This window comes from Falco cherrug, chromosome 4, assembly GCF_023634085.1.
Source record: "Falco cherrug isolate bFalChe1 chromosome 4, bFalChe1.pri, whole genome shotgun sequence".
In the NCBI taxonomy this organism is placed as follows: domain Eukaryota; kingdom Metazoa; phylum Chordata; class Aves; order Falconiformes; family Falconidae; genus Falco; species Falco cherrug.
In genome coordinates this window covers 38,359,031-38,383,496 of record NC_073700.1, presented here as the reverse complement: position 1 = coordinate 38,383,496, position 24,466 = coordinate 38,359,031, and the positions used below count along the sequence as shown (strand labels likewise).

Sequence of the window (24,466 nt, the reverse complement as noted above, 5' to 3'; positions counted from 1 at the left end):
CTACTGTGTACTTGGTTTAAATGGCAGATGGTTGGTTGCAGGTTTTTTTCCTCTATGGGATTCCTGACATTAAAGCTCATTGCTTCCATTGATTCTATAAAACCCCATTTTGTCTACCTGTTAGCCTGTCACATAGATGGCAGACCATGGCTTGGCAAGAATCTGGGTTATTTATTGTTGCTGAGTAATAGCTCAAATAATTTTGACAAATTTCAGTTTTCTTTCTTGCTATTCTAGTTATTACTGTGGCACCTGGGGCTTGAAAAATTCAGAAGAAATTGAACTTAATTTTTGCCATGGAAATGTCAGATGAAATCTTTATGCAGACATCAAAATGTAGAAAGATGGAAGGCCTTCAGAGGAAACTTGTCACTGTATTATTGCAGATAGGAAAGGAAATGAAGTTAGACTGAGAATTTTGGTGTGGAGATGGGGAGTGAAACATCACAAACATGCCTCTGCTTAATGGAGTTCTGGTCTCCAGATATTTGTTGCCACTTATCAGAGGCTTGAGGTCTGCTCCTTTTCTTTGGTTTTCTTTTTTTAGAGATGTGATTTCATCCAATGACAAGTTCTTGTGTCCCCCCACAAACACCATAAGTGCTTTCTAAATCTATTTTAGTCTTTTATGTCATGATTCACCCTCAAGTGTGTGGTATAAATATAAGAAAAAAGCAATGCAAACAGAGGAACAAGGATGCTTCTTCACCCAAGTGAAAAGCTTAAGCGAAGCAGAATCTGTGTATTTTTCAGGACAGAAGAAAGTAAGAAAGAGCTATCTCAAAAGGAAGAACAGATGAAAGAGAGACACAGATTCCAGGAGCAGCTGGAGACATTGAAGCCTCAGCAGTCAGTTACTGGAAAGCAGCCCATGGCAGAGAAAACCCCTGTTTTGTTCCACATGGTTAGTAGTTAAGTGTAGGACTGTCCCTTTCCGAATGGCTTCTTACCCAAATGCAAGTGTGATCCTAGAAACAAAATGTGATTTTTATTGCATTTCTTAAAATCTGTTTGTTATGGAGCACCATTACCTGATGAGATGAGTCAGGGGGCTCAATGTCATCTATTTCATGGAGCCAGACTTTCACACATGATTTTTCATAACTTTTTCTTAAAAGTGAATTATTTCTACTGTCATACTTCTAAAGCAAAGCCTATCCTGAGTCTTGTCTGGTTGTCAGCCCCTAGCAGCTTTATCTTTCAGTTTTGTGGGTAGGTTTTGAGGATTGTTGTTTCAGTAACAGATTTTGCTTTTGGCTGATGTCCTGATTAAGGGCGTATGAGATTATCCTGATATTTTTCCCCAGAGCCTAAAATGTGGCTCAGAGAACAGGGCTGTTTTTCCTTCTGAGAAAATTTGTATATGTAGTCCTAATTCATCCTTGCACTGATTTCACTGAACACAAGGCCACCTGAGAAGGTAAGAGGAGATGAGAAATTCCAGGATTTGTCCATGAGTCCACCATAATGAGTTATTTTGGGCTAACAGCTGTAACAAAGTGCTTCTGTCCGTACAAAAGTTGAAAGACCTTACAACCCCAAGCTGGGGGATGTACCATTCAGATTTGTTTGTTTTGTAAGCAATAGACTACTGTATTTCTGGAGATTGAAAGCTCATTTTTTAAACACTGGATTGATCACTGATGAGAAGTAAAGGACTAAAAAACTGACAGCTGAATTTCCCCCTGTCAGCCTACTCTGGCAGGGATGGCACATTGTACAGGGCTCTCTGTTTTGAAGGTTGTCCAGGTTGTGAATCTAGTCCTCAGGCTTGTTCCTCTCTGTCTGCTGGGAGGTACCACCAAATTCCAGTTAGCCCTGATTAAGATGCAGGCACTTACTTGCTCATCAGAAATATACTTGAGCCTTGCTAACTCATTCCTGACAATGCAATTGCTGAATTATTCTGCATCTCTGTCATTTCCCCTATTTGCTGCACTGAAGCCAATAAAATGAGGATAACGGCTTGGTGATGTGCTTTCTCTCAAGTATGGCTCAGGGTTATCTACGCTGTAGTCTTTCTGTAACTGAATTGCAGTGTAAATATACCTATAGTAGATTTAATGATTTTACTGCCAGCTAGTCTTGACAGGATGGACATTGGCATAAGGATTTACTCAGCTTCTGAAGGCTGTAGAAACAGCTGACTGGTACCTAAACTAACTTACAGCCTGCTTGAGGGAAACCCACCTGAACTTTAGGAGGCACTGTTGGTAGAAACAAAATCAGCACAACCCATAACAACTGCATTCTGTGGGCAACTTTGCTCTTCGTTCTTCAGAAATATTAATTATTAAAATTAAGAATGAAAAATGTATCAGCATCATCTATCAAATACAAGTAATTTGTAAGATTACTTGAAGTTCATCTTGACAGCAGTATTTCTTTAAATTAGAACAAGTTTTTCTTTTTTTTTTTTTCTTTTTTCCTTTGCTGCACATAGGAATACAGAAAAACTGGAATGTTTTGACATTTAAAACTAAAGAAGCTGTAATTTGGCAGCTGTGTCTTAGTGAAAATATCTAATATCTATATATAAACATGTATATTCAAAGAACAAGCCACAGCGTTTGACAGAGTAGCACACTTTCAAATTTGGTTTTTAAGTCCTTTGTTTTGGCAATGATAGATGTTCAGATCTGGAACACTTGTCATAGTTTCCAGAATTCCTCTGACCATTTATAATGTACATAAATAATTGAATTGAATAATAATCGGGAAAGTTTAGAAACTCTGCAATTACTGTAGCTGAGATGCTGGGAAAGAAATGCAAAATAAATTTATAAAGCTGCATTAGGGTTACATTAGACTTGTATAAGATTGAAAAGCAGTGAAATTCAGATTTAATACTCCTGTCTTTTTTTTTTTTTTCCCCCTCTTAACCTAGTTCAGTCAAATGCTGTACTTAGCTTCACTCTGTGGGAAGCACTAATATAACTGAGAATCAGATTTGGGAAGAACACTTTAAAAACAGTGCAGGTAACTTAGGAGAGTAAGAACTAACTTTCAGAGGTACTTAAAGCATCTAAAGAAGGGGCTGATATCCAGTTGTATTTTCCAGACATGCAGGTACCAAGTTACCCTGGAAATCAGCAGGTCCATCCTAAGAATTCTGCCTGTCAAGTCTGTGTCTTTAGGTGTCTGAATACTTTTGCAATCTAGCCACCTCTTATTTTTAAAAATGCGTGAACTAATCTGATTTTCTTATGATTTTTTTTTCCTGCTTCACTCCACCACCCAAACTTTCAGTGAAACTTAAGACTGGCGTGAGTTGAACTCTTCTGAAAATAGGACCCTTAACCACATTTTAACATTTGGCTCTATTTCAGAACTGGTTTGCGCATCTACAGTTCTGGTGAAAGCCAGCAGAGTGGTGATGTGATCTGTGCTGAAGGGTCAGGTTGAATTAGTAGTTTGGAGTAATGTGCATAGGGCTTGTTTCAGTATTTGAGCAGAGTAAGTGTTATTGACAAGGAAGACAGAGAAGGAATGCTGCACAGTATGTAAAACAGTTAAATGGAGGATGTAAAATTAAGTGGATTTGATCTGTCATTTCATTCATCTTGTGTATTATGATAGAGTAACTTAGTACTAATGTTGATTTCTGTATTACATTCCCATTAGAGGGATCCAGATAATAGCTGTTACTTTTGCCAAGCTCATATCTGAGTTTTATGTGGGGGAGCAGCACTAGCAGATTACTCTGTAAGGGAAGACAAGCCAGGAGCTGTGGGTGACAGCGAGGCGGGCAGGGGCAGAGACCTCACCACTGAGGAGAGCAGACTCACAGTACCCAAACACAAAAAGCAGAGCGGGTCTGTTGGAGGATAACCAGTTGGCAAATCTGTGGTAATGAAGTAGGTCCAAGATCAAGGCCAGGAAGTCAAGTCAGGGACAGACAGGACTGGGTCCAGTGATGACAGTACGCAGGGTCAGCAGGCAGCCCAGTGATCGCCCAGGAAGTCTGTAGTGTTGAAGCAGGTCTGAGATCAAGCCACAAAGTCAGATCAGTGAAGGGCAGGGTTCAGATGCATGAGGTGAGGCCAGGCAGAGGTACAGCTGCAGTGCAGCTCAGTCAAGGACCAACGGCAAGTGTCCCAGCTGAAATGCAGCTCCCAAGCAAAGGGGGAAGGGCCTGGCAGAGGCTTCACACAGCTCTTTCCACTGCAGCCTCATCCTCAAGTTAAGATGCCTGAGCTTGCATTGGAACTGGCCTTGGAATACAGGCAGCTCAGCCGCTGCAGGGGGTTGTGTTCATGGCCCTGATACTTTACATCCAGCTATGGGATAATTTAACAGACAGAAAGTAGTATTTAGCTTTTATTAAGCTCTTTCATTACTGGAACAAAACAGGTGTTCTCAGTGGGGCTTCAGCTTGATTCTCTCTTTGCCTTTATCGTTTTATCGTGATATGGCAGAACAAGATAATGTAGTTTGAAAGTTATTAGGAATCCCCTTGTTACCAGTACCTTATGAACACTGTTTTATCTACCTTATACAGCTGAACTGTTTGGAAAATTAATGTGTTGATTCATACTGAGGCATCTAATTTTTCTTGGCTACACAATCACTTTGGCTAACCTTGTATTAGTAATTATATTGCCACCATCATCATCTTATAGCAGCTTAGCCTTACAGCTGGCTTACAAAACAAAAACATTCAGGCATGCAACCAAGTCATTCTAGCTGAACAAATATATTATGCAGATACTTTCTTTTCCGTCTTGTAAACATAGACTCTATAACCTTTCTGTCAAAATTGGTAGGATTTTAATCTTAATACATGGTTGACTCAGCTTACTGATGTCAGGTAGAATTTTCAACCAAAAGATTTTCTGCTTGCATTCCCACAAAGCTAAAATTAACATTATGCTATGGTCAAAATCTTCCTTGCCCTTTTATGGCCTTATTCTTACTTTGATATCACTTCTATAAGAAAATCCCTGACAGAATTCTTGCCATCAAGAGTATGCTGAAACACTCACTGTATGTTCAGTTCCTGTGATAGCTACCCTGGATTAGCACAGTATGACTGAAAGTAGAGATTGATTTCCAAAAGTTGTAGAAATATTTTTAGTTCAATTACTGGTCCCATATGGTTCTCCTTGTAGTAGATGCCTTGATCTACACAGTTGTCAGTGAAATGCTTTTGATGCTTTACCTGTCTTACTAAAATAGGTGCCTGTGTTTCCCATTACTGTTGTATGAGTGTCTTGATCTTTTTAAGGCAGTAGCACTGGCATCAGCGTTTGAAATTGCCTTTTTCTTACATCTTTCCTGAGCACAAAGGGTTGCTTAAGGACATTGGCTGTGTGTCCCAGGATCCTGACCTAACAGTTTCCCAGCTGGACCGCACTTGGGCATCTCACAAACTCCAGTGTAGAGCTGCTTACATGAATGCACTTAGGTGATGTCCTAAGCAATATCTAAAAAAATCTCCATTTTTATTGCTGTGCGGTAAAGGCATAAAGGAAAAGAACTGTAAGAAAGTGAAATTTACGTCTCAGTAGAAAGAATGTACAAAGGCCTGATCTACCAGTTATGAAAGGAAGAGGTTTTGGGCTAGTTCTGTACCAAACCAAGAAAAGCCAATTTATCTCCAGCAAAGTGGTGCAATATGCATATTTGGAGAAGTCAAGGAAAACTGTAAAATCTCATTTCAGTTTTAATGATCTTGTGACACACTAACCGAATTTTTATATAGCTGTATTATTCTCAAACGATCTCATAAGTATAAATTGCCTTCTGACCAAATGCTTTCATTTACACTGAACCAAAGCAACTGTGTTTGCACCTGTGTGAATGTAATTGAACCCAGCGTTTAGCTCTTACTATTATTTTACTATATCTTAAAAAAAAAAGCCCATTAATTGTAAAAATTGCAAAATATTTCCTACACTAAATCTTTCTTCTGACATCAGAGCTGAATTTGGCTTGTGCTTCACTCTAGGTCACTCTCTTGGGCTGACTGCGGGGTTGTCACTAGCAGCGATGTGCCAAACAGCCAGCAGATGGCTCTTGAATATTTTTTTTTTTTTTTTCAAAAAATAGTGAGGTATTTAATGAGTTCCTGAAACAAGATTAAAATCTCTTGTACTTAATGAACCTGCTGCCTCAACTCAAGAAAGGCTTAAAAATAAACTAAGGCAATTAGAGTTGTAGTTAAATTTAGCATGCAAAAGCAGAAGGCCAAGGTTCCTGTTTGTACCACCAGTCCAGCATGCAGGATTCAGAATAGCATGGAGGTTCCCAAGAAAATGTTTTTCTAACATAGGCAACTGTTAGCTGGCACAGAGCCTGTATTTCTGGCCTCCATCTTCCCACTTGGTGCCAGTGAAAGCAAATGGGAGGGATTTGCTGGCACAGTACTTTATGCTTAGCTTGAGTTTAGCTGGTCTATGGTCTCCTTGGCTGGAGTCAGCACATTGAGGAGCTGAGGCTGCTACTGTCTCTGCTGTGGCTCAGGATGGCACAGGTCTATCCTAAGGATTTGCCTTAATAGGCAAAGCAGAGTATCTAGGCCTTAGATGTCTTTGTAATAAACACCTTCCTTTACACAGGCAGTCTGCTTACTTGCTGTTTTCTGAGTAAGAGATGTTACGGAAGTGTGCACTTTGGCACTCTTAGGGCACAGATTAAAGCAAGTCTTTAATTAGTTCCTTTAAATTAAAGGAACTTTACAGACTGATGACTCTTCTCAGTAGTTCTGCTCATACAATGAGAGTAGTTAAAAAAAGACATACAGGAATCCTGCTTTGATAATCTGCTGTCTGCTTCAATAGGTTTCTCAGCCAAATTGCTGCATATATACTCAGGACCAGGGAATTCACCTTCTGTACTGAATGCAACAGGACCACCAAAAAGCCATAAGGAACCTTCCATTTAAGCTTCTGCATGGAGACCCAGTCTGATGGTTTCATAGGGGCTCCCAACTTTGCTGAATGCGCTTTCCAGCTATGGAACTAATTGTACAGTCAGGTCTTTACAAAGAAATGAGTGCATTCAGTGCCGTTTCTCTATCTGGAGTTAGAAATGGCCCCAGGAAAATGTGAAATATTTAATCCTTTATATTCCTTGGCATATCTTGGAAATGATTAAAATTAGTTTAGGCTTATTCTTGAATAAACTTATGCATGTTCTTGGCAGATGGGAACATTTGCTACTGTTGCTTAGAGGGAAGGTTAATATAAGTAAAAAGAATATAGTTTCCAGAATTACATGCATGAACTTACTGCCAGTAGAGGTCCTAAATACTCCTCCTTTCACATTAGCAGGGTGGTTCAGATTAAACTTGAAGAGAAAACAATAATGTAAAATGTCCATGGGGTAAATTCTATTTCTCATTTAGAAGATGGCATGAGGACAGAAAATAATTTCTGTACCTTTTGTCTCTTCAGGTCTTGCTCTTTGACAGGTCCTGTGTTTGTTGGCAGGAGTAGCAACTCTAAGTCTGCAATGTGTATGAACAAGTGCCAGTCACGTTTAATTATACAGAGAAATACTTTCTGCCATGAATCTCTCTCTTGGACTCAGGATAGAATTCACAGCTCCTGACCTTACTTCAGGGCTGTGATCAGTGATGCTATTTGTAGATGAAAGGAGGCTGAATGTGTCCCTCTGGTTTTCAAAGGGGATGTACAGGCTTGTTTGATACGGCCATGCTACTGTTAAAGAAGCTGTATAATGTAAACTGTGTTCCCAGTTTTTCTCATGCCTTCCTGTTTAGCACTGACTTAGGTTGGACTACAGTTCCAAATCTTGGCACACTGAGGAATAAGCTTGGTCACAACTTGTAAACACATTATTACACAATAATTATGGAAGCATTATTCTTAGTGGCAGGGAGTGGAATTCAAGGCTTTGTTTGAGATTATGGAGTGGAAGTATTGTGCAGTTATTTTTATTGTAAAAAAATAGAGCTCTGTCCAGCTCTGTGCCAAGCACCTGCAGTTCACAGAAGCTTCACCGGACATTGTAAGCACGTAGCAGTTCTCACAACCCCCCCATATTTACTGCCTTGGAGAATCCACAGGTCTGAAGGGTTATCTGCATAGTATTTTGCAGCTGGATGGAAGATCATAGAGCCTGTACGACTGGATGCAATCCATTTCTAAACTGGAAACTGATAGTTTGAAAAGCAAGTCACTTGAGTTCTTGGTAAAACTTCATGATAAAACAGCTGAGCATAGTTTGCTTACACCACCCCCCCCCCTTTTTTTTTTCCTTGGGGGATTTCCATACAGTATTAGAGGAAATACATGAAAAGATAAATAGAGACTAGGAAAAAAAAAATAAGGCTTTGTCCAAGTTAAGTATATGGTGAATCTCCTGGAGTTTCAGACTAGAGCCATTTCAATAGTATTTAAAGCCAGCTAGGAGCACATGCCAAATACCAGCCTAGATTTCAGATGGCTGAGGACAAATTCCCTGCTCTATCACAGCATTTCAAAGTGACCGTGTACAATTTACTTCCCTGCTGTGGGTCTGGAAATCATGGCGCATTTTATTTGCAAGGCAGTTTGAAATCATTTGACGAACAATGCTATGGAAGATACAGATGCTACTGTTTGCATTTTGGAGACCACGATACTGTTTCAGGAGTGTAAAGAAAAGGAACAGAGATGAATTTTGGAAGATTCTTGATAGTCTTACACTCTTCATCTTCAGAGGGTTTTACAAGCTTTTGATAATTAATCCAGCTAGACGGAGCCTCAGATAAGGAAATACTATCCTCACGGTTTCACAGAGAAACACTCCATTCCAGAGCCAGGACTGAGGCACAAGTTCTTAATTCCCAGTCTTGTGCTCACATGAAACGCATAAGTAATTAAACTTCTTTTACTTATTTCAGCTGTTTCTTATTAACCAGGAGTATAAACTCATTAGAGGAGGAATTTTTTGTTACACGTGCTCAGAACACTAGCACAATGAGGCTAGGAATCCTTCTAAGCCTCTCTTAAGTGTTACTGTAGTGTAAACACCAATCATGGAAAAAGCACTTCTCATTTTTAATGATTATGCCTCAGAAAGAAAACAAAATCAAATAGGATTCAATGTTACTTTGGTTTAAATTTTAGTGCAGTTTTCAGAGCAGTTCTTTGTTTACCTGGGGAGTTGAGCCTTTGTCAGAAATTTTTTCCATTTCTAAAGAGATTGTATGTACGACAGCTGCTTGTTAAAAGATATTTGTGCCGGTTACTTGAATGTTTTTTAGCTGCACTCAGACTTGTTGCTAAATGGCCTCAATGTACAGAGTTTTCTTGAACATATTTGAGTGAAAATACCCGTTTTCAAACACTTGGTTAGTTAACATGCTTCACAACCCTCTGAATATTCTGTGTTCCAATGAATATTGGAATTATTTTGGAATTGTTCCTTAGTCATCTGAAATCTAGGCTGGTATTTGACACATGCTCCCAGCTGGCTTTAAATACTAATTACAACATTTCATCTTCTAATGAAATAATTCAAGAGCAATTCCATCAAGAAAGTCATCATTGCTTTAACTGTGCTTGCCTATCAGTGCTGACTGATAGATACTCTTTTTTTTGTTCATAGTATACGGGGCTAGCAAACTCAGACTGACTAGAAAGACACCATCCAAAAAAGAACATTAGCTGGTTGTGTAAGACTTTCTAATAGTAATAATGTTTTGGGCCCAGGACAGGACAGAGCAGGAAGTCAGGGTATAAGACATGCTGCATATACGAGAGAGGCAAGTGTGGCCAGGGCAGTGCTGTGTGCTGACATTAGGAATGCTGGCAGGCCAAGTAGAAGTGAGCAGGTTAGGACAGGGAGTGCACCCTAGGGTACGAGATCCTTCTTCAGGAGAAAATGTTTGATGCTGTGGAGTTGTCTTTTTCACTGCAGATAGCAGAATAAAGGAATGTTGAATTTTGGGCCAAAAATATTTTCTGTGTGATCCTGAGTGAGCACAGTGTCTCTCTGCTAACATATTCTATGGGTCAGATCCTTGACTCTTACAGAAGAGGGGTAATGCATCTCTTTGATAGCACAGTATTCCCTTAATGCAGGCTAATGTAGAAGTGGCATAGAACAATGTAATTCACACTACATCACATCTCTTTGTTGTCTTCATTTGTGTTGAGAGGGATTATGGATAGGATGAAGAAGGATTTTTGCAGAGTACTGACAGGTTCTGAGCCAGAAATTGTAACTGATCCTAGCTATTATTAGCTGTCTGCCAGTATCTTGGGGACCATAAAGCTACTTTAAATTTCACTTGGGGTTGACCATGCTCAGCTGATAGCAATAAGAAAAAGTATACAAAGTGAATTTTGCTGTCTGTGATTCCTGTGCCAAGCAGAGCTCAGATCCTTTCTGTGCATCACATCTGAACTATGCTCCTATATTGAGTAATTTCTGGTGATGAGCTGACATTTCTCTTTGACACTTGCCCTCTTTATGCTTCAGCAGAGGTACTGTCTAGGTTTAGCACACTCGTGCTGCCAGAGATGGAAAAGTGGTTTCTTCTGAATCAGGAGAGGTTATATTCTTCATGCCTAAGACTAAGGATAACTGTCCAGAACAAGAACTTTCAGCAAAGAAATTTTCTTTTATTTTTTTCAAACTTAAAACTCACATTAGAGAACTGTGAAGATCATAGCAAATGATGTTTCCATTATGCAGCTCTTTGAATTCCTGCAATCTTACTTTGGCAGAGTTATCTGCTTTGGAGGATCATAACTCCTCCATTTTAGCAATCTGAAGCTCAGTTCAGATCACAAAATTTCAGTAACATCTTGCCACCATCATATTTTTCAGATCCATAACCTCAGCACATTTGACACTCAGAAAGCTGTTGGTGCTATAGAGAGCGAATCTAGTACAAAAATGCATTAACAGAAAGACCATTCAGACCATTAACATCAGTTGTACTCTCCATTTTGTTATTATGTTACCTTCCTAATTACAGAATGTTCTGCCAGTTGCATGCAGGAAATGCAGATACTTTCCTGATTCTTACCCATTGCTCCCACTTTGCAATGATAAAGCAGTTCTTTGGATGGTTTCAGGGTTTATTCTACAATTTAATGTAGAATTTCAAATAATCTAACAGATGGCATTGTCATAATTTTTCTTTCCCCACAGAATGAAAATGAACAAACACTTGACATTTCCAATATGTCTTCATCTAATGCAAGAATTTTTAGAAGCCATGAAAGAGTGTTATCAGCTTCGCCTTGGACAGATTTGTTAGATATGTCCTAAGTATCTGCTCTCCTACATTAGCAACATGACTGCCTGGAGAATAGATACATAACTAATAATCAGCATGCTTGCATTTTGTAACATGAGCTATGTCTACAATGAAGCACAAACATGCAATGCTAGAGCTATTTCAGTGTAAGAGTATAGAATTTTCATTAAAGAAATTAGCTAGAGCTGCTAAAGTACCTAGAAATCAGCTCACATTTACAAATGTACAGCAGATGCATCGTTTGGCAAAAGATTTCTGCAGTCCCTAATTTGCCATTCATCAGGGATTGCCTCTTAAATCTGTGATCTGAGCTAGGGTGCAGATGACATAGAAGGATAAATTTAGACATGGCTGAAAACAATTATTTTGATTAAGCTTCCAGCCAATGAGAGTAAGTTTCTTCCTATTCCTCCCCTTCCCCCTCACTCATCCCCTCCAGTAAAGGAGGAGGAGACTCTGTGAGTATAACTTATCTTCATTTTACACATAGGGGATGTTTTGATTTAGCTCTAGCTGCTGTAGCATCTGCTGAGTGTAGTAGAGAGTGGATTTTTTTGGTTGAATATGATACATTGCTTCAGTGTTATCATCAGTTTAGTTAGTATTGGCAAAAGTGTTAGAAGGGAAATATCAAAGTTTTATTTATCTGCAGGAGAGACTATATTGGAATTTTTTTTACAAAAAAGAGAGAGAGGGAGGAAAAAATAATGGTTTCTCCCTGACGTATTCTTTCACTAGGAGAAACCCTCAGACTGGGTGAGCTGATTCTGCTGGGAAATGCTCACTGCTGTCTTGGGTCTATATGGTAAAATGAACTTTGTGAATGTCCAGTATAGTGTGGTTCCCAAACAGCTGACAGCAACTGCTCTTGCTTGTTGTCAGCCTTGTACCCAGCTGGAAACCAGCAGCAAAGTTGTCACCTGGCCCTCTTGGCTTCTGAGCTGCTGCTTGGTCATTCCAGTTCTAACAGTTTTGATGATGTGTCCCAGTCTTTGGGCAACAGAGCTGTTTGTCTAACCTAGCATGCAGGTCTAGTAAAAGCAATGCACACTAGTCTTTTAAAAAATGTTAAGAAAAGCATCATTTAACCAATTTGAGTTATTTTATTAGAAAAAAAATGTTAATCTTGGCTGACAAACTTATGTCTACTAAGCTTCAGCTTGCTGTGATCAGAAACAGCTGTTTTTTAGAAAAATAATAATATGGAGGTAAAATACCACTTTTTAATGATTGTATGGATGCCTTCACATTACACGTTTGTGGGGTTTTTTTTTTAATGAATAGTTGTTTCCTTTGGGGCTATGTCTCTGTGTGTAACTTCAATGCTGCTGTAGCTGAAGGCTAGAATATACGGGTGTCCTCAAGTTGTCTTGCAATTCCTTTTTCCTCATTTCTTTCTTTGGTGTGGATTTGGGAAGAGATTATTCCTTGGCTGCTCTGTGTGGTTTCTGTTTCTGCTTGCCCTGTTGTTATGTTAGAGTGGAGAAAGATGGCCAGAACTGGGGTGGAGGGTTGATTGGAAAATTGAGCTGAAGGGCCGTAAGTTGCCATATCGTAAACTGTAATTGCAAAATAAAATAGCAAGCACTTTGGAAATAGAAAATTTTATCTTATTTACTCTATGGTAATTGTTGGCACTTGACTACAATCAGCTGCAAGCCTGTCTGTGATTGACAGCACAAATCTAGCCAGAGCAACCAAAAATAGCCCAGCATCTGAGCAATTTTAGTCTTTTTATAATCTAATACTGTCACTAATAAAAGCTAGTGTAACATATAGGCAAATTAAGCTCTCTTCATAGGTAAACTAGGGTAAATTGGGCAATGCTGTGGGAAGGCATACTCAGAAAGCACTGAACATATCTTACTTCAACAGTTCTTGCCCAGAATTAAATAGGACTAACTACTTTTTTGTTCATTAGCCTTAATCTGAAGTTAGTTAAGTTCTTCTACACCTAGATACTTGTTGGCGTAAGGAGGCTGGCAGAGGAAGGAGAGGGTAGGACCGACATTGATCAAAACCTCACTCATTCTCAGAGAGAGCCCTAATAAGTAAAATTCTTAGCTGATCTTGGTCAGAAAGCCTATTGAGCCCTCCCCTGCTGCTGGGCCAAGCAAATTTGGAATAGTTGGAAATGTCATGCTAAGCATTAGTAGATACTGTTTTAATCTTTAGCTCCTGAATTGCCTCCTATCATTGTTCTCCACACCCTTGTGGAGAGAGGAAGAAAGAATCATTTCTCTAATACAGGATGTAGAAGGTGGTCATTTTTTCCTGAAAGTCTGCGAGTTTCTTTTAAGGCCTCTTCATCAGAGAACTGCAGTGGTAGGGCCAAAGCCCTGTTGAATTCTGTTAGCTCCCCAGGACTACAATAACGTTAGTAGTGCAGTCTGCAGCATCAGAAACATTTGCATTACTGTTTTTCCTTTATTATTAATTGCAGTTTTTAGCTGGTACTTGTAGCCAATGCTGTGCCTGTGACGCATGTTTTGTCACCAAAACACTGGATGACACAATAGATCAGCTTGTAGCTTTTTATTAGTATCTTTTTTTGAAAACCATTTTAAGGAATTGTCTATTTTGAGGACAGGCACAAAAGTCAAGCTACATTAACTAGTCAAGCGGATTAGTCATTAAACACCTTGGTGGACATTTTAATTCAGAATTAAACTGTCTTTAATTGGATTTAGCTTACTTTGCTTCCAAAGTAAATTCAGGTAAATCAAATTAAGGCTAATTCAGTGTAAAGACATGGGCAGATATCCTCATTATGGGCTATGTGGAGCAACTGAAAACACAACTGCTTAGCTGCTGCTCAGCACTTTCCTGCTCCCATCATGTTTCTGTGGTGTTCCACAGCTCAGCTCACAGGAGGGTGTGCTTGCTAGTTTCATACTATGGTAGGCTATTTCAGATTAATTCTGCTCACCTTAATTAGCAGTTTAGTCTGTTGGCATTGATGTGTACAAGAAGTGCAGTCATGTTGTGCTTTGCTGACTGCAGTGGGGAGCATAGCCCTCGGGTGATGCTGTAACAAGTAGCTTGGAAAAGTGAACCCCATGAACAGCTCCAGCTATTTGCAAAATGAATGTGCATCCATGCCTGTAGAATATCCGCACTCAGGAGGCCTTAGGGAGGGCCCTGAGGGTCCTTATTAAGGATCATAACTGTTGACTGAGCAATACTCTTATGTATACTGGAGAATCTTTGCGATTTTGTGGACTAGCTTCTTAATTTACAAAAGAAATGCTGGGAGCAGCAAATTGAATATAGATAGGAATAGCAAGCCAGCTAATAATTACAGCTACAGCTACCACATCTTTGGAAGAATGAGAGGTCCCATGAACTAGAACCCCATGGTTCAAGCTTGGGGTTGTTTTTTTAAAGAACAGGTCTCTTAAAGGAGAGGGAGTTTGCATCCTAAATAACCAAGTATCAATACTGAAGAAGAGAAGAGAGATGAGTTGCCTTAAATGTAACATCATCTATGAGATACATAAGATGAAGCAGAAAATAATGAAAGTTTTGACACTTCTATCAGACTTGTTTTGAAGGCATTTCACTGATTAAAAATTTAAGAGTTGGCCAAAACACTGAATCTTAAAAAAATACAGAATAAATTTGATTGCATCGTGTCCAGCTGTGACCACGTAATCTTCCATTCACCAAGCAGTGTTTGACTAAATGAAGACCCAAGTTGACAGCTTTTCAAGAAAAACTGAAATGCTCAAGAAGTTGTCACTGATATAATGACCTAGCTTTTATGGCTCATGCTTCCTCTTTGATAAATGTTCGCTAGGTATTAATTGCCCCTCCTGTGATAGCAGTAAATGTAATTCATTCATGATGATGAATACAGTTCCAGTAATCCAAATGACTTCCATTTTCATACTTTTTTTTTTGACAGGAAGCCTCTTACTTGCCAGGTATTGACACATTGCCTAGACCACACAGTATGAAAAATGAGGTGCTGCTCATGACCGTTTGGCTGTCAAGTTGTGGCCAAGTAGTTACAGATCACTGTGGTGGGCAGGTATTGAACGCAGTGCCGAGAGCAGCCAACATCTACCAGGCCTTTGTGACATGGCTTCTCTCTTTGGTGAGTATGTGCAGTAATGGTGCACAAAAGAAGGTTCTGCATGATTAAGGCTGTGTTTTGCCCTCCAGTGAATATACAATCATTCTTGAAATCAGCTTCGAAACAGTGGCTGAACAAAGGGGAAATTGTGTTCTAATTCACCTTAAAGTCATTAAATAAAAATCTTGCTGAAATCGATGGAAGCTGGATTGTGCCTGTAGTTTAAGTACAGGGCACAGAAAGTAAAAAATATAGAGCCAGATTCTCCGTAGTCAAAAGTGACTACTGGAAACAGAGGGCTGTCTAAGTGTTACACTTTGGTCTTGGCAAAAAAGTGAATGGACACAGGTGCCTATTTCTTACCACTTGTTCTAATTAAGAACAGATTCTTTCTGATAGTCAAGAGGGCGGTAAACAAGTGGTGTCTGTTTCATCTTAATTGTCCTCTGGCTCACATATTTTTCTCCTCTAAAGAAACCACCTTTTCCTCACTCTTCTCATTCATCCCATATTAGCCTTTTCCTCTAGGGAAAACAGGCTATGTGTATTTTTCCTCCCAACCCTGCATGTTGGCCTCATTCTTTTCCCTGATTAAAGACATTGGCATACCAATACCGATCTATGCACTCAAGGTAGATTTCACCCTGAGTGGACAGCCTGCACAAGGCTTTTAAATTACTTAAACTCCACTTAAACAGTATTAATTGTTAATGATGTTCACACTTCCATTAAAACATTGCTGACATTCTTTAATATTAGTTCAGTGCTAATGAGAATTGCCACTTGAACAGTCCCAGAGTCTGAATCTTCCATTCAGAAACTAGTTAGTTCATGACCAGCTGCAGTGTGAACTTTCTTCCCTTGTGTTATCCCTTTTAAAAAAACCTGAGCTCAGACTTGCCACATCTTGCTCCAAGCTTGAAAGGGTACCTCAGCTTCCAGGGCTCAGTGTCACTCTACTGAGACTGTAGGGTCAAATGTTGTGAGGGACTATGTGCCCAAGAGAAACTGGGGTAAAATCCACCAGTTTTTCACAGAGGTTCTCAAACAGCTGTTAGATAGTAATGAAAAAGTCTGCTGCTTTTTTTTCTTTTTTTAATTAAAAGAAGTGTAAAGGATTAGGCATTTTTAGATCACATTCTCATCTGGTCATGATCTATATAATTCTACTGATTCATTGAGTTCCTGGCTTGTGTAAATCAGCATATATTTATTGATTTCATTGGAGATATGCTGATTTCTACCAGTTGAAGCATGATCTTCCAGATGTGAGCATTCCCCAGTGGCAGAGCTGCTAAAGAATTTCCCATGTGAAACCAGTGTTCAAAGCAGTCAAGGACTTGGTAGTGCTATTTTGAGTGGTGTAGCTGACCTACGCAACAGTTTGAAAACCCACTCATGCCCTGTGTTGAGAACATATTTCTAAAGGCATTTATCTCACTGTAAACAGTTTTGGTTTATACATGCAGTAAATAGCAGAGCTGTTAATCCATCTAGAGATCACGGTGATGGTATAAACCATGAGAACGGGACTTAGTGGTTTCTATACTCACCAGAACCCTGGGAAGGAATGATAGTCCTGTATTTCAAACTTGCCTGTCTATTCACGTAGCGTGTGATCTGATTCAGGCACCTCTGCCTCAGGTGGCTGCTATTCCTTTCTCATGGCTTTGCTGGTTGCCTGTGTCTGACTTTCCCATAGCCTTCTGCCCTCATTCACCTGCTGCTCAGGTTTCAGGATGCTCTGCAGCACTACATTGTCTTCCTAGTCTGTTTTGGGTATCTTTCCTTCCTGTCTTTCTAGCCTGTAATAAAGTTTCTCATGTATCCTGTATGCTAAAGTGCATGATGTTTCAGCCTGACTTTGAGCAGCCTTATGACCCAATGAGTGGTCTGTCCTAAAAGGTGTCCAGTGTTCATCTTGGGCTTGGCAGAAGTTGCTTGTTACCCAGTGTTCATCTTGGGCTTGGCAGAAGTTGCTTTTTACCCAGTGTTCATCTTGGGCTTGGCAGAAGTTGCTTTTTACCCTTCTTGGTTTGAATCAGTTATATATATTGGAAAACAGAATGTTTGCCTCCCACATGTATGCACACAAAAAAAATCCATCATAAAGAAATCACCTCAGGCTAAATACACTAAAAGGTGTATTCACTGGATAGTGATTGAGGGGGGCTTGGCTATTAGCAATCGCTAATAGGGAAAACAAAGGCTTATGAAGGAAGCCTGCACTAGGTCCTCAGAATGGCATCATCACTTAGCATTGGTTTTTGAACTGAGGTTGGATTGATCTCGTTATCATTAATAAAGGCAGCACATGGTGCCACTGTGACAAGAACATACAGTACAGCATTGACAGGGACTCTGTTCTTATTTCTTGCTAGACTAGGAACAGATGCATGTTCTTGCTTTCACATTGTGAAGCTGGTAGAAGTCAGAGCTTGCAAGTCCTCATTGAGAAAATAAATCCTATGGCTTATCAAAACCTACTTGTTATTCCTATTTAATTTGGTCTTTATTGATTTTTCTACTGGCTAAACTACAGCTAATCCACTAATCAAGCGGGAGTGCTCCCTGGATTATTGTACATTATGGAGCTCTACTCAAAAGCAACAGAGCAAAATAAGGGCTTATCCTCAGTCTCTAAATACAGCCATCTAAGAATGAAATTATGTTCAAATGAATTTACAGGTGTCTCCTGTGAAAATGAAAGATGGACCCAAAGCTCCGTTTCAGGTGGTAGGGCTGCAGCAGGCCTGGCGAGAGGGTGGTTTGGCCCTATATGCCTGTCTAATGCCAGCAGATGAGTCTTCAGCCCAGGACAGCACCAAGATCAAGAAGATAAATGTGAGTAGCAGCATTTACACTTGCTAGTCATGCACAACAGCTGTAGGCAGTTACCACTAGTTTTTACTAAGGACCAGGCTTGGATATGTGAATTCAAGCTCAGATTTCAGCAAGCCAGGATAAAGCAGCAGAAGTGCTGCTCTAAATTAGAATGGGGGAACAGCCCAGTACTGTGGGAACCGAAAGGCTGCTTACAGTTAATTGCCAACTCAAGCTGTCCTCGGTTGTGCTGAATTTAAATTTATGTGCAGATGAGAAACCAGCTGTCTATGGTGTAGTGTTTTATCTCTACTGCTCATTAGCTGTTATTATATTTTTGATGGCTGTAAACCCATAGTGCAGAAATTTAACTGGATTCAGAGGAGACACATCTTTGGCATCTCTTTGTGGTTGTTGCCTCTTGTATTTTAATCATGTGAAGAGTGTGGCCCACGAGAGGGAGTATTGTCTTGCAATTTGTCTCCCAGGAGTTGGGGCCCGGAGGCAGGACCTGAGACTCCATTCCCTCAACTCTGGTAGACTACAGAGTCTTTGTTGTGCAGTAAAATGCCAACCTAAAAGGTCTAGCACACAAGCAGAAAATCTAGCGTATGTAGGTGGCACAGTGTAATGTAGGGCATGATAAGAACTTGTGTCCTGAAAACAGCAGAGCTATGAAACGACAGCTCTGGGCTCTAGTTTGTTGCCTCTGTCTTTTCACAGAGCTAATATGATACACATTGGTACCCTGAGCATCTTGGTCTGTTTTCATTTTTGGAGACAGTTTTTAGGTATTATTGCTACCCTTGCCTTCTATAAATACCTATCCTACCTATGCAGTACAGCTGACTCTTGCTGGAAAGTGTACCCAGGTATTTCTGGGGAGCAGTGACCCTTGTGTACCCCAAATTTTCTGTGGGACCCCTGCCTGAATAACTGTCCTGTTACCTTTGAGATGCTGGTTCTGCGCTCTGTTGATGCTGGGGAGTTTCCCTCAAGTGGCTCAAAGCAACACTTGTGGCTTTAGCAAGTTCATAGTGGATTTTCTACTCTTGTTTTTGCCTCTTCACCCCAGTAATGTTAACAGGAATGTGACAATAAATGTGCTTATTCTTGACGCTTCCTTTTTGTTGAACCGACCCCACAGGACCCAACAGCAGGTTGGCCCTTAGGGGGTCCCCCAGGTATCTGAGTCACACCTGCTGGACACACCATGTGAGGTTTAAATGGAAGAGGAGTTGTAAACACATTTTAAAAACACTCTTAAGCTTCCTCTACTCAGCTGCAGCAAACATTCTTCACTTGCAGCTGCTTGCCTGTGAGCAGGAAAGATTAAATTTCCCATGATGTATCATAAAGCCTGGAGTATGACAGCTGTGGCTGCAGTGCTTCTGCAAGTAAATGATTGATGCTGGCAACATTTGTAATGATTAAAACACTACCCAAAAACCCCCAAACTCAAACCAATAAGCAACCTTTCCATTAGTGTTTGAGCACTTGTCGGCAGAAGGAGCAGGGCTAATGAGACTAAGCAGCCTGCTAGACTGGACGAGGGCTTGATGTTGATTTCTGTCTAAGGTGACTGAATTCAAGATATTTGCTCTATGGAGCAAAGAAAGCGGCAGAACAGCCTGACCTGCCTTCTGTCCACTTGCCTTGTTGCTCTCTGCTGATTTCAGCTGAGGGATTGGCCAGAGCATCGAAATTACTGAGCACTGAGTATGCCTCAAGTATGTACCCAGTGTTATGGAACTGTATGAACTTTTGATGCCATGGGCAGAGGCTGCTCTGAACGTTTGATTGGAGCTGGAAAGGGTTGCATCAGAAGTTGGTGGAACAAGCCATACAGAGTTTCCAGTCCATGTATAAATTGTATATGCTCTTCTTATGCCTCATTTACAGTTACTGATGCTGCTGTTGAGTTCAGCTAGCATGTTCAGTGAAACATACAAGGCATTTGAACAGTATTCCTCAAAGCAAGACTGTATAACTGAGGTTTCCTCTCATTAGAGGCTCTACCTTATGTCTTTGTGGTAACAATGACTTTTGTCAATTTTGCTTTCCTGAGGCGTTTGAAAGCTGCTGCTGTCTCCAATGGAGATCTAAGCTGATAGGAAGTTTTTCAGAAATGCCAGCCACAGCAGAGACAAGAAAAACAACAGCAACTAGTCATACCTCCACATTCTTTCCCTTGAGCAGCTTTAACTGCAGCTGGAAAGAAATGTGGTAGAATTTACTCTTCACACTTCAGTTTCTCGCTGTAGTGTTAATGTATAGGGTTTTTAGTGGTTGAATCAGATAACAAAATTCTGCTGTGGTGCTTAATGGTTCTTGTTCCAGTTCTCTCCCGTGGGCACAAAGAGAACCACTTCTCAGGGCCTACCTGCAAAATGTGACTGGGTTTCCTGGCATTTTTGTTGCATATATTTGCTATAAAAATGTAGGGATATCTTAGTTATTTTTTTGAATTATATAAAAAAGACATACAAAACAGTATAAGTGTTAACCAGAAGCATTATGACAAATGGATATTTTAGTGTTCTTAACATGTAGAGTCCAGAGTCCATTTTCAGTGCCAAAGATGTGTATGTAGAAGGTTGCACCACACAATAGGTACAGATTTGCACCTGCTTGATGCTAAGAGGGAAATGCCGGTCTTTCGCTGTGTATCTGTACTTGTATCTCATAACAGCAGCAAAATGACAATTGTCCATGGATTTTCTTCAGATGGTAAGATGAATATTCTTACAGCAGACATGGGATTACTAGTCTAAGAGCCTAAGGGTCTATCTGTATGAGCAAGGCCAGCTTGCTCCCCTGTTAATTGCCAGCCCTGGTGTGATTGAACATGCTGAGTGTGTTTTTCAGTCTCATTGGCTTTGACGTTATTTGATCCTGTGCCTTGTTGCCTGCTGTAGGGTCACACCTCTAATGATGGGGTACAGTTCATCACCAAGATCTGGATTAAGGCAACCTGCTAGTTTCACGTTACTGTGGGTTGTTGCTGGGTTTTTTTTGTTTTAGTTTGTGGGGCTTTTTTACCCCATTTATTATTAACTGGAGCTGAGCTATATTCTAGACCTCTAAGCCATCAACTTTTTATTTACTGGCTGCTTCACTGTCATCTGTGTCTTTTAATTTTTGTCACATTTTATTTCTCCATCCCAAGTTTTAATGGTTATGAGCACAGATACAAGGGTGGTTTTTCAAGGCAAAAGCTCCTGTTCTTAGCAGACCAATAAACATTTTGGCTTACTCAACTAGGATGGCATCTATTCCTGTATCAGGTGGTTCTGCTATGTTTCCTCCCATTTTTGTCAGTTTCTTTGGGGTTTAGTGTTTTTTTTTACTTCTGTCCTCCAACTGATAGAAGTGAGGCAAATTTGAATATCCCTGCATGGTTTTGGTTTCATGACTTGTTGTCAGAACAAATGCTTATACACTCACCTCTTGTAATTCTTGCATGCTGATAGACGAGCTGCAGTTATAAGCATGTCGGAAGGGAATTAGATTTGTACAGCATATGCTTTCTAAGAAGCTACTAAGCATTCCCAATTAGGCACACTACCACTGTACAGAGCAACGTGGCTCTTGTCGGTACGCTTCGATCGCTTAACAGTTCTGTGGTGGCTCAGAAGTGCTTGCAATCTATGTCATTAGATTTGGGGCTTTTTTTCAGACATTTCCTGCTTTAGCTCTGCTTTCTGCATGCAGTAATAGCTGGTGTAGAGAAGATGCTTTGCATAATTGTTGATTCTGTTAATTTCTAATTGGGCCTCACTGAGGTCACCAATTTTGTTCTCTGAAAGGCCTGGTGGTTAAGAACCAACTAGGAAGAACAGAGGGGCTTAGAGGGGAGCTTAAATGATGGACAACTGTAATCTAGCAGCGCAGTATTCAGTATTAATGTATCAATATTAATATTAGTCTCCATCTTAAAAAATCTTGAAGTAAGATCATACTGGGATGGTGGGAGGACTGTGGTTTCTGTGGGTGAGGGAAGGTTGTGGGGGTGCAGGGTGTGATGGTTTGGGAGGCTGACTGTGTTACATTAGGGATTTGGTTTGGAGAACCTGAAGTGCATCTGTATGGCAGATGCACAAAGCATGAGGCTGGGATGGTTGCAGACAGAGAAAAAGCTGCTAAAGGTGTGTGGTACAGAACAAAAAAGTTCCTGAGGCCATCATCAGTGCTTTTTAACCATTGACTCTTTGCAGGCTAAAGAAGATCTACAAGGAACATCCATTTTCTACCAGAAGGTTTCTGCATTTCTAGCCTGTACGTGGCTTACAGATGTTACCTGGTGGAGGGCAGAACTGGCCAATCATTTCCAAAACCAGCTGTATCCACTTCTTCCTGAAATTCCCTCTGTCCTGCTCAGTTACATCACTGCTGTTAATCCTGATCCTCAGGTACTGTACAGAAGTACTTGGACTTCTGGTATTTTTTTTCTCAGATCTAGTAAAAGTTGTTGTTCTTCCAATGTTAACAGGTGTTCTCATTTGCTTTAGCTCAAGGTTTAAACAGAGTTGGAAAACAAATGCTTCTAAGCCATGAATAAATTTCCACTGAAATGTGTGAGATTGCAAGAACATAGCATCTCTTAAAATCAAGTGCTTAAAATCATTTGTCTACCTAGAGATGTCTGCAAGAAGATTCACCTCGTACTGTCTATAAGTAGAATGATAATTAACTTTTTCACTTCTGTCAGATTGGCAAGTGCTCCATAACACACATTCAATGTTGCAAGAATTCATTATACTTATTGGGGGAGTTTATTCCTTGAGGGCATCCAGCATTGTTTTTAGGCCTTGAACAGCCTATCCTACCTTAGTGTAAATATTTAGACCAGGTTTTCAAAGAAGCCCATAATATGACCTGATCTACATACCTTTTGAGGGAACATTCTACTTCTTTCCAATGACATCACCAGCCTTTGGACAGTCATGGTCTTTTCCCAATATTTGTAAATCAACAAAAACCTTGGAGACAGAATTCCAGGGAATGGTAAAGACTGCAATTCTGCTTGACAATGAAGTTTAGTTCTGAAAATAATGTAGCATGAGAATTTTCTGCAATTTCAACCAGATTTGAGGATTACTATTAGTCTGTGAGAATCAGTGCCATGAAAGCTGAAGGGCTTAGCAGTGCGCTTAGCAATTTGCCTAAAGGTTTATCCAACTTCTGTGGAGGAAAAGGAGCCTTAATGTTGTTGATTTGCAGTCACTGTAGCTTTCAAGTAGAAGCAAGTGCTATAAAGCAGTCTGACGCACTTGTAGAAGATAAATCTGCTGTATGCTTTTAAGGCATAAAATAAGACATCATTTAAAACAATCAGGGCTTTTATGCAAATCTCTTATTAGAGGAATTATAAATCATTAGAAATTGAACAGCAAGACAGCAGGCATTTTCTAGGCGTGGATCTTTGCCTTGATGCCGTAGAAAAAAACTGAAGTCGATTTAAAGGCCACAAGCTCTTCCTAAATTCAAATGCTCTGTGCCACCCAGGTTCCCAGGACTGAATTACACCGAGACCACTATGCATCATGGCTTTTTTGATAGATGTATCTTGTGGTTAAACAGAAAGGCTGATTTCTCAAAGCAGGGCTCAATGAGCCAGACTCTCAGCGGGCAGCAGCTAACCCTGTTGTGTGCCCTGGAGCTTTACAAAGTGGTACCAACTGAGAATGTTCCCAAGTGTCATTAAAATACGATGAAGAAATGCTGCATAGAAAATTCAATATCATATTCTTTTAACTTTGTTGGCTTGAAAATTTTGTACAAGGCCAGTGATCCATGCTTGCTTTTCATATATTTGTTTATTTTGAGATGGTGTATACAAAACTAAGTAGACCAAAGAGCCTGCTGCTACATGTTGGAACAGCATGCGGTGAATACTGATACTTTTTTTTGCTCCAGGTAGCTTACAGTCTGAGACAAAAATCATGTCAGGTTGATGAAACAAATGGGTAGGAGTGGAGAGAGAGAACACATCAGGTGAAATTGCTGCCTGCTTGTGTACTGACTAGCTCTGTGTATGGTTTTACAAGCAATTGTTAGCCATAATTGTAATAACCTCTAAGCACATTGTTAGTGCACGAGCCAATGTCTTGTTTTCAGTCTATTGGTCTAGCGTTTGTTCAGTCTGTCCCAGACCCCAAACAGATTGCTTTTCTCTTGCTATTTTTCTTTGAGGCTTTCTTATTAATGCTATGCATACAGTCTATTAACTTGCAGTAATTCGTTTCTGATACAAAGAGTAAACTCACAATGTAGTCATTAAAACCCCAGGTTATGTTAGGAGTGACATAATCCCCATGGAAGTTATTAACTGCAATGTCCCT

General features: G+C 40.1%; 1 protein-coding gene across 5 annotated transcripts in view; it reads left to right on the top strand.

Moving 5' to 3' along the window:
- DNAAF8 (dynein axonemal assembly factor 8) overlaps nt 1-24,466 on the top strand; it is a 94,619-nt gene that overhangs the window by 15,484 nt on the left and 54,669 nt on the right. For all 5 annotated transcript variants that reach the window (XM_055709618.1, XM_055709619.1, XM_055709621.1 and 2 more), the window contains 4 exons: nt 754-904; nt 15,129-15,320; nt 17,988-18,143; nt 22,340-22,534. In XM_055709618.1, the coding sequence (XP_055565593.1) occupies nt 754-904; nt 15,129-15,320; nt 17,988-18,143; nt 22,340-22,534 (694 nt within the window). The remainder of the gene's footprint in view (nt 1-753; nt 905-15,128; nt 15,321-17,987; nt 18,144-22,339; nt 22,535-24,466) is intronic.